Consider the following 11,009-nt stretch of genomic DNA (forward strand, 5'->3'; position numbering starts at 1 on the left):
TAAGGCCACAAGATTCAAAAATCTTCTTTATTTTCTTAAACTTTGTTTCAAGTCAAAGTAGGTCATTCATTTTGAAATGAAGGGAGTACTTATATTAAGTAAAATAAACAACAATTACTGAATAAGAATAGATTTTATTCAAATTTAAATTGAAAAACATATTACATGACAGATTCGGACTAATAAAATTATAAAAAAGCATACTGCACAAACATTAAACTCACTGAATGACTACATGATAACTAATCAACGGCAAAAAAATTTCAAATCAAACATCAAATACACATAAAAACTTCCAATATTTTCTTTTTTTCTGTTCTTCATTTCATTTCCTTTTCAAAACACGTTTCTCCTGCTCAGTTTCATTAAGCATATCTTCAAATGAGTTTATTTTTCTTTTGATTCTTTTAGCAATGTCATAAGAAAATTTCTATCTTCTATGACTTCATTGAGATTAAATAGTGTGTCAAACTTCATAGTGTTCAGTGAAGTCGCGATATCTCCATCGAATATGGGTCTCTTCAATTGTGGTGGAATGATGTACGTTTCATTTATTGACATACTTTATACACTGAAAATAATCACATCCACCATTTTTCTAAAACAACAAAATAAGGAAAAATGTTAACATACACATATTTTTAATTGAACAACTTAAACATTTTACCTTCGAACGTGCACAGCTCCAAAACTTACGACCAAGAATTTTTGGAGTCCTTGATATTTTTATTTTTATAATATTCATTGCATTTACATACATCCAGTTCAATTCAATATAAAAACATTTCGAATTGTTGAGACATTATTATTAAGGGATTCTCAAAGTCCAAAAAGGTGATATTAGTAGAATAATATGATAGATGGATGAGATAAAATTGAGTGAATAACAACACATATATATGTGAAAAAGTTGTACCATTTCTCAAAAATTGAAGTGACAAAACGTTCACTATATAAAAATCTTTTCAGAAATAACAATCAGGTGGCGAATCTCTCAGTAGTTTTGTGGGCAAAAGTTTTCAATAAGTGCTGTTCATTTCGACTCTTAAGTATGAAAAAATATTCCTTTTAACTCCGAACTCATATAATAACGCATTTGAGCACTCTTGGGGATCAAGGTTGCTTCCTTCGGCAAGCGTTAAAAATGATCAAAGTCATTATTTCACGATTATACACTTTTTTTGTTAACTTTTATCTTACAACTCAAATGTTGTTTTAATAATATTTATGTGCTTTTCTTAAAAATTTCTCATTGAAACAAAATATACGTGTCAAAAGATTAGTTATTGAGAAAATGTACGACGTACTCAATGCAATCCCATAAGTGGATCTAAATGCAATCCCATAAGTGGATCTAAAGAGGGTAATAAAGATAAATATTAGCTAAATTTATATTTAAGAGTAATTAATCGTTGTTGTTTTAAGACCACACCACATTATGAAGAACAACATTATGGAAAAGATCACTAGAAAGCAACACACCAAATGGTTGAGATTTGAGAAGTTAAAAACATCTCACAAGAACATTATGGCAAGAGCATTTTATTTGAAGAGCATGATAGTCAAGTACAACAGCATTACAGCTCTATCACTATCCCATCTAATAAAAACCAACTTCTAAAACATATATTATGCCTGAAACTGCAGAAACAAACACTGCAACTTTGACATGGAAACCCGACGAAGTGAAAATATAGAACGGAGACGAAAGAGTCCTATACGTAAAAGCACTTCTTGTGATTTGTACAGGCCACTTGGATACCGGTGTATAAAAAGAATGGAACTGGCACAGCTTAGAAAACAAGGCATTCCGATTGGAATGTGACTCTGGAAGCAATTCTAGCTAGCAGAATGCGACACCTAAGAAGAACAGCAGCCACTTTTTTGGTTAACAGGTTGTCCGCGTATCTGCACGGTGGGTGGCTTTGCATTGTTTGATGCTGGCTGTGTTGCCATCCTGTATCAAGTAGTCAAAAACGTCAAACAAATAAAATTTTGGCAAAATATATATGGACTACCTACCAGCTTTTGTTCAGACTGTAGTGAAACATACCGCTTTTTAGCATATCAAGATCATATCTTAATGGGATTAATCAGTTTCAAGCAATTACTCCATAAAGTTTTGAAAATAGTTCCATAGTCAAACTCGCGTGAATACAGGTTCGAAGTAATCAATAAGGAGGTGAAAGTACTAGAATAATGAACAGAAAATACCTATTCTTTATCTCAGCTGCCATTGCCATGAAAGCTTGCTCAACATTAGTGGCACTCTTTGCACTAGCCTCCATAAATGGAATGCCAATTTCATCAGCAAATGCCTAGTATGTGAATCAAGAACTATTTCAGTCAATTGAAAAGCATTGTGCTAGAAGGACAAACCAAAAAAGAAAATGAACAGAATGCTAGATCTTAACCTTTGCTGTATCGTACGACACTGCTCGGTTATCATTCAAGTCAGACTTGTTTCCAACCAAAAGCTTGTTTACATTTTCGCTTGCATAGCGATCAATTTCACTCAACCATTGCTTAACATTGTTGAAGCTTTCTTGATCAGTTATATCATAAACTATCTGCCAGAATATTCAAAGAAAAAATACAAGAGTAAGGATTTCATCAAGCGAAAAGGAAAAAAGTTAACTGATTCATTTGCTTTATAAAGGAGTCACGGAAACATACTATTATGCCATGTGCCCCACGGTAGTAACTACTTGTGATTGTCCTGAAACGTTCTTGTCCAGCAGTGTCCCACTGGCAAATGTAACACAGACGAGGACTTAAAATTTCATTTTGAAAATGCATAATGACAGGAACAAAAGCTAGCAGATAAATTCAGATTATTTTCAATTGTAAAAGAACACAACTCAATCCTAGAGCACCTGATATCTGTATGGAAGAATTAAAATAAAGATTCAAGTGAAGTGCATAAATCCATGGAAAACCACACAGAATATTATAACAAAAATATTAGAAGTTGTATTCATCACCTAGCTAATTTGTAACCTCTAAAGCTACTTGACCTTTTCCAAAAGAAATTAACATGAATAAATTCTGTCAATTCTCAACCCAAAAAAACTAAAAGAAAGAAAGAAAACCATACAATTTGAAGTTTAATAGTCTTCCCATCTTGCTCCACAGTACGTATTTTCTGCAACATAAAGTAGGAACTTCACCAACTGCAAGAATTTTATATATGTAAGTCACTACTAATTTTGGCTTACAAAGTCAACACCAATTGTGCTGATGTAGCTGTCCAAATAAGAGTCATCCTGCATCAGAAGAGAAGGAAGCAGTTAATCAGCTTATAAAACATAATGATCTAGAAATGTATCACATTTGTTTGGACACAAAGCAAGATTTCCAAAACAATTAAATCCAGTGCCCATCACAAATGCTAAAGAGTTTACATCACTATCAAAAGGCAATTTACACCAGGATTCTAATAACTGCAGACATCTACATTTGAAATAAAAAATGACTGTACTTTATCCTCAAGGCATCTATCATTTTGTTCTTTCCCCACAGCCCAAGACATGCTGGCAGGCACAGTTCTCCATGTTGCTGTCTTCCTTTTCTCTATTTTCTAACTATCATCAGCTGCTTTAAGCTTTCTCTTAATAGCTTGTGCAAATGTATTTGACAGGAAGGGTCCAAACTCGAGATCAAAAAAAAGCCAAATAAAATAGAAATGTGGCATTCACAAGGATAGTCATGACATAAGTATGTGCATGACCTAATTGAGCAATGACCTAATAACTTGGACCTAACCTGACAGAAATTCTAAAATGCTTAGATAAGGCTATAGAGGAGCAACATGGGGCAACTTCCATATCTGCTGCTAAATACACGAGCACATGTCAACATGTGCAACTTCCCTGGTTTCATTGCTTATATCAGCCATTAAAAGAATCATGCAAGTAACATTCAGCTCAGATGCAAAAGTAACTATAAGTGGGACAAAATTGAATGAGATGAAAATACTCACGGCAAATCTCAGGAGAAGACATGACTTTCCAACACCTGAATCTCCTATCAACAGAAGTTTGAACAAGTAGTCACTGCAGAAAGCATAAGAAGAGACGGCGTTAAGTTCCATTTGAGCTGAAATTAACAATAATCTTTATAGGCAGATAGATTTTTATGAAGGGAACTTAAGAAATACAAGGTCCCATCCAGTAAACCTTCTGGCATCTTTAGGTCGAGGTGCAAACTAGTAGTCAGCAAGAATTGAGGTTACATAATGAAGCGGAGTAAGAACCATATGGTCCTAAGTTCAAATTCTAGAGGAGGCAAAACACTAAGTGATTTCTTTCTGTCTGTTCAAGCCTTGGTGGATAAAGGTACCCCCAGTGGCTACACCATAGATTTGTCAAGGTGCATGTAAGGACCTGGACACCATGGTTATAAATAAAAAGAAGAATCGTGTGAACATTGATAGGACCCCAGCAACCTAATCCTTATGAATCAAATCCATCAAAAATTCTCTACGAGCACCTGGACTAAGACAAAAAAGTGATCAATACAGTTCTTTTTTATCTTGTTATTATGGTAATGTCAGGACAGCTTGTGTACCTTGACCAATGCATGGGGCAGCCTGCTACAGCCAACAAGCACAAATTCCGTGTAAATCAATGCACATAGAAAACTCATATTCTTCCCTTTCTTGAGATTGATTTGAATAACAGGCAGAAACTAAAAACCAAAATGGTACCAACCAAGCTCCTAAATCATCAAATAAGAATCAAAGAAAATGGTCAATTTAGCACTCAAAGGGTGTCGCATAGCGGTCAATGAAGTGGTTTGAGAACCATGAGGCCTCACATTCAAATTCCAAAGATAAAAACACTAGGTGATTTATTCCTATCTGCTCTTGTCCTAGCCTTGGTATACAAAATTATCACGTACCTATGGAATTAAACTGACCCGAACACCACAATTATCAAAGAAAAGGGCCAATTTTAGCACTCGGTCAATGAGAATCATGGCGTATCCGGTTCAAATTCTAGAGACAAACTTCTTGTTGGTGAGATGTGACAAATATCCCGTGGAATTAGACGAGGTGCGCAAGCTGGCCCGGACACCATGTTATCAAAAAAAATAAAACACTAGGTTATTTATCCTATCTGTTTTAGGCTACGAGCTAGCCTTGCTGGACAGCTTTATCTGAACCCCATGGAATTAAACTGACCCAAACACCACGATTATCAGGAAAAAAATGGCCAACTTTAAAATTTTCATGGATCTAAAGGACACGACAATTAAATATAAGATTCAATTGAACAATCAATAAAAATCTACGCGATCCAAGCTGAAATCAACATTTCAATAGCATTTTTCAACACAGAGAAAAAAAATGCTAGCAATGAAATTCAAAGGAGAGGGTATTTTCAAAGAACTGACTATTCGGAATTCATGATTTTGCGAAACGATTAACGATTTCGATTAACACTAATTTAACTTGATATATGGGCAGATAGATCTTTACGAAGGAAGTTCTTAAAGAAAATACAAGGTCCCATCCAGTAAACCTTCTGGCATCTTTAGATAGAGGTGCAAACTAGTAATCAACAAGAATCCAGTAAACATTGCACCCACGGTGTGGCCTAGGAGTCAATGAAGTTGGAGGCAATGCACTAGGTGATTTCTTCCTATATGTTTAAGCTATGGTGGATAGAGGTACCCGGTAGCTACCTCGTCGATTAGTCAAGTTGCATGTAAGTTGCTTCGGACAGCACGGTTATAAATAAAAAGAAAGAATCAAGTGAACATTGATATGAGCCGAGCGACCTTAATCCTTATGAATCAAATCCTGCAAACATTCTCTACGAGCACCTCGACTAATAGCCTGTTGACCAATCTTCTAAAATCAGCTTATTTAATTAGTGGTTTTTCCAAAAGTGTTTTTCAAAAAAGTATTTTTGGTGAGAAACAATTGTGTTTGACCAAAAAATTTAAATCACTTTTTTGCAGCAATTTGTATTTGTCCAAGCTTTTAGAAGTGCTTCTAAGTGGGAAAAGCTACTTTTTTAAGCTTATGCTACTCCCCAGAAGCACTTGTTTCTCCCAAAAGCTTGGCCAAACACAACATTTTTTTAAAAATAAGCACTTATGAATTTTGATCTCCAAAAGCTTCGTCAAACAGGCTATAAATCAAAAGGTGATCACGGCAGTTCCTTTTTTATCTTTTAATTATGGTAGTGTCGGGCTAACTTGTGTGTACCAAGACTAAGCTGCTACAACCAACAAGCACAACCAATGCACATAGAGAGCTCATAATCTTCCCCTTTTCCAGATAGATTTGGATAATAGGCAGAAACTAAAGACTAAATTTGTACCAGCCAAAATCATAAATCATCAAATAAGAATCAAAGTGAATGGTCAACTTTACCACCCAAGGGTGTCGCTTATTGGTTAATGAACTGGGTTGAGAACCACGAGTTTCAAATTCCAGACACAAAAAACACTACCCCTCTATACCAAGACTAAGCTGCTACAACCAATGCACATAGAGAGCTCATAATCTTCCCCTTTTCCAGATAGATTTGGATAATAGGCAGAAACTAAAGACTAAATTTGTACCAGCCAAAATCATAAATCATCAAATAAGAATCAAAGTGAATGGTCAACTTTACCACCCAAGGGTGTCGCTTATTGGTTAATGAACTGGGTTGAGAACCACGAGTTTCAAATTCCAGACACAAAAAACACTACCCCTCTATTCCACCCCCCAAAGAAAAAAACACTAAGGGGTCGTTTGGTAGAATGTATAAGAACAATGCAAAATATAGTGTATTAGTAATGCTTGCATTAGTAATACTTGTATTATTTATGCTTGTATTAGTTATGCATGTATTATTTCTTATACATTGTTTGGTTTGCTTACATAATTTCTATAAAAGAAATTTTTGTTTACAAAAATACCCTTCTTTGATTTTGTACACTTTTTTGCAACAAAGTTCTTTTGTTATTTCAAACATAATTAGTATTGTTGAACTATTATATAGAGGTTTAGGATTAATTGCAAGACCTTCGTCTTTGCGCAAAATGTTACACCGACGTATTAACATAGTCGAAACAAAAATAAAATACAAGACGTAAAATTAAGAAATAGGCTCAATTTTTTTTTAAAAATCTTTTTAAAAACTCTCAAAGCAAAGCAAAAATATGTTATAGTTATTTAAATCATCATTCATTGTTGTAAATTCAAATGGCGGGAAAAAAAATTGTGAAATGTTTTGAAAAGATTCACTATTACAAATTAAAATGGCGGGAAAAGAAATGGTGAAATATTTTGAGAGGGAAATTAAGGGGTAATAAAGTCATTTAATAAGTTAATGCATGTGTTTAAAGTCTTTGTATTACTAATACATAGGAAATAGAGTGTATTACTAATACACACTTCAATACACAATAGAGTGTAACTAATGCTTGTATTAGTTATACATAGGCAAAAAGTCGTACCAAACAAGGTACTAGCAGTACACATTAACTAATGCATGCATTATATTTTACAATACACTCTACCAAACGGCCCCTAAGTGATTCTTCCCATCTGTCCTATCCTTGATGGATAGACTTAATAAATGTTGTTAATGGGAGGTGGCACGTATCCCATGGATTTAGTCGAGGTGCCACGAAAGCTGTCCTGAACACCACAGTTATTTTTTTTTTTTTTGTAAAACCATTATTTCCCTGACGCACTTTCTCAAGGGGTTCCAAATTCATCTTTCTCATTCACTCTATTCCTTTAGAAATGGATTTTAGCATAAATGGCTTTTTTTTTATCACAAGCCTTGTTTTATAGAAATGAAATTGTGATTTATTCCGATCTATTCTAGCCGTGGAGAATAATTAAACTGGTCCGAACGCCATGGTTACCAAAAATGCTTGTTATATATATATATGATATACATAGAAATGAACATGGTAATCTAGTCCTATTTGTTCTAGTGAAATCAAATTCTCCCGAACACCACGATTATCAAAAAATACCAATTTCAAAACATTCATGGATCTAAAGGACACAACAATTAAATACAAAATTCAATTACGCTATCAACAAACTCCGCAAATCCAATCAGAAATCAACATTCAAATCGCATTATTCAACACAAAAAAATGTCTAGACATGTAATTCAAAGGGGATTTTGAAGAACTAACTATTCGGGATTCATGATTTTTGCGAAGCCGATTGATCCAAATACGAGAAGGGAACCGGAAAGATTCTCTGTTCCCAACGGCCGTATATCGCCGGAAAATCGGATCGTCGCCGGGAAATCGCCGAGGGAAAATGTTGACAGCGCGTGAGAAAGAGATAGATCAAATGAGTGATGAGACAGTAATATATATATATATATATGGGCACCGACGAAAGGGATGAATGGTTTTGGGGAAACTAAACTATAATTCTGCTTTGCTTTATTCAATCATCAAAACTATTTTGGACCACATACTCCTTCAATATCAATATAAGACAAAAAGAAAATTATTAGTACTAGTAGTATCTAAAAAAGTGATTTTTTTCATGGTGTGTTTGGTGACACTTCGTTAAACAAATAGATATTTTTAAGTCAAAAAATTAATGAAAAATATTTTTGCTTCATTTCAAATAGTTCAAGAATAATTTCGATCCCTTTTCATTTTGATTATAATAATTATACTCAATCTCTATTAACCTAATACGATCATTAAAAAAAATTAATTAAAGGTATTTTTTAGTAGGGATTAAAAAAAATTAATTAAAGATATTTTTTAGTAGGAAGACTTACGCGAAATAGCCACAATTTGAGCAAAAGGGGCACGGGACAGCAACACTTTCAAAAATTATAATTTATAACTGATGTATTATTGTATTTGTAGCAGTGAATACAAGCGTATCATCGAATACAAACCTTCTTTCTCTTTTTTCTTTTTTCGTATTCTATATTTTCACTCCTCTTTTTCTCCTTCTTTATATTTTATATTTTTCCCTCTCTATGTCTTCCTCAAATGTATCAAATTTACATTTGTATTTAATATACGAAAAATGTTCAAAAATATTCCTAAACTATCTGAAATAGAGCGAAAATACACTTTGTTAGTTTTTTGACTAAAAAATTATAATACACTGTAATTTTTAGCTCAATTCTGCTTCTAATTGCATGCATAAGGGGCTTAAGACTTGAAATTTTCACTAAGTGTTGGGGACTTAGTCATTTTCAAGACCCCTAAACTTTGAGGATTTTTATTTTGGTCTTCCCGACCTCGAGATATTGTTTTCTGAGTTAATTCATGTTCAGGGAGTAAAAGTATGCCCCGGAGGAGTTTCGCATTTTTCTGACAAGGTTTGGGGCATGTTTGGGCCATGAAACTAGTGGGTCACCTTGATAAGCTTGCATTACAACATTAGTCATGACCTCATACTTACCGCGTCGCGGTGAGGGATTTCTTCAACTGCAACAAGACCACATCGCAGTGAGGATGTTATGTCCAGATCTTGATTTAAATGATTGGGGGGCAATTGGGTATTTTACACCTTCAACCTAAATGGTCCATAACACGACTTGGGGCATATTTTAGGGTATTATTTGCCCTTCTTCTCAAAATCACTCTTAAGAAAACCCTCCTCCTTCCCCAAGAACAAATTTAATTCCTTTTTCGCTAAGTAATCAATAATTCAAGCTCCCCAAGTTCAAGAACCTTCAAGAAAGCACCAAGATTAAGGTTTCTTCTCAAGATCATCTCCCAAGTCTTAAAGGTCAAGTTTACTTCACCAAGACAAAAACTTTAAGGCTTGTGGGGTTATGAACAAGGGTACCCTTTCACCCTTGTGCCCAAAGTGCATAGTTTTAAGGTTTAATTTACTTGTGTTGAATTAGGGTTCATACCCAAATTGCTATATTCTTGAAGTCTGTTATTACCATGATATTGAAAGCTTTAAGTACATTAAGGATTGCTTATATTCATGTTTTACTTGTAAGATTCATATTGTGATTTCGATTTCATCATCTTTACTCGATATTGTTGAAAGATTTTAATGTGATCATTGAGCATGACTTTTTGTTATGAATTTTCATGAATTTAAAGCATGAATTTTAAACCCTGAAGTGAAGTATTGAGTTTACAAAAAGATTATGCTCTTAAGATCTATTGACAAGTTTTATATCATAATTTAAAGCAAAAAAGAATCCACATTTGTTCATCCTCATTATGATTTAAAGTAAGAGATGCATAACTGGTTTTTATTCTATAAACCCTTGTGCTATTTTAAGGTGGATTTCCTAAAGTATGAGCATATAAGTAATATGGAAGTAGTATTTAGCACCGAGTTAGGTATGAGTTTGAGGTCACATGCCCCAGAACTACGTGCCATTGTAGGTTTAAGTCCCAATATGGGTTAAGTATAGTGATCACTAAGTTAAAGTTCTATTTTGATGGAAAGGGTAGAATAACTCTCCCCAACGTGGGTAAGACATTGGACTTCATGATAGCTCACATGGTTTATGTTGGTTAGAAGAACCTTCCAAAAGAAAGAATAAAAGTAAAGCTTTTATAAACTAAGTGTTATGGCTCACAAAGTTTATTCTTATGCTTCATTACTCATTTTTGTGATTTTGCAATCTTTGTTTATTCAAGCTCAAGGTGAGTCATTTATACTTAGCATGCATTATTGAAAGTTTATCTGAATATTCAGTTATTATATTATGTATGCATTCACCCCCACATACTTATTACATTTAGGTACTGACCCACATATATGTCTATGTGCTACATTGTCTTATAATATAGGTTCTGGTGCTCAGTTCCAGCAGCACGATTGATTACAGGCATCATCACCTACATCCTGACTTTTGGTGAGTCCTCATAGTCTGAGGACCCAGTTTATTAGACTTTGATATTGAAGAAGTATTTCAGTTATTTGTTTTCTATTCATGTTTGGGTCAGCTGGGGTCTGTCCCAGTAGCTCTTTAGTTAGAAGTAGAGGCTTGTTCGACTATTTTCGTTTTTAGTTCAAAAGTGTCAATTTTAAAGAT

The 11,009-nt window shown here is 34.1% G+C and overlaps 1 protein-coding gene across 3 annotated transcripts; it reads right to left on the minus strand.

Annotated features, from left to right (window-relative positions):
• Nucleotides 1-1,526: 1,526 nt before the first annotated feature.
• Nucleotides 1,527-8,476, minus strand: LOC124895733 (ras-related protein RABD2a). Of its 3 annotated transcripts, XM_047406165.1 has the most exons (9): nucleotides 8,158-8,297; nucleotides 4,570-4,719; nucleotides 3,983-4,055; nucleotides 3,219-3,266; nucleotides 3,098-3,145; nucleotides 2,677-2,748; nucleotides 2,415-2,570; nucleotides 2,215-2,318; nucleotides 1,527-1,957 (listed from the first exon to the last, which is right to left on the minus strand). In XM_047406165.1, the coding sequence occupies exons 2-9, from the start codon at nucleotides 4,581-4,583 to the stop codon at nucleotides 1,861-1,863; spliced, it is 612 nt and encodes a 203-aa protein (XP_047262121.1). In that variant the 5' UTR covers nucleotides 4,584-4,719; nucleotides 8,158-8,297; the 3' UTR covers nucleotides 1,527-1,860. The 3 variants fall into 3 exon arrangements, with proteins under 3 accessions (XP_047262121.1, XP_047262119.1, XP_047262120.1); XM_047406163.1 differs by lacking the exon at nucleotides 4,570-4,719 and having other exon boundaries at nucleotides 8,158-8,476; XM_047406164.1 differs by lacking the exons at nucleotides 4,570-4,719; nucleotides 8,158-8,297 and adding an exon at nucleotides 5,398-5,426.
• Between the last annotated feature and the right edge of the window lie 2,533 nt (nucleotides 8,477-11,009).

Source organism: Capsicum annuum, unplaced genomic scaffold, assembly GCF_002878395.1.
Source record: "Capsicum annuum cultivar UCD-10X-F1 unplaced genomic scaffold, UCD10Xv1.1 ctg995, whole genome shotgun sequence".
Taxonomy (NCBI): domain Eukaryota; kingdom Viridiplantae; phylum Streptophyta; class Magnoliopsida; order Solanales; family Solanaceae; genus Capsicum; species Capsicum annuum.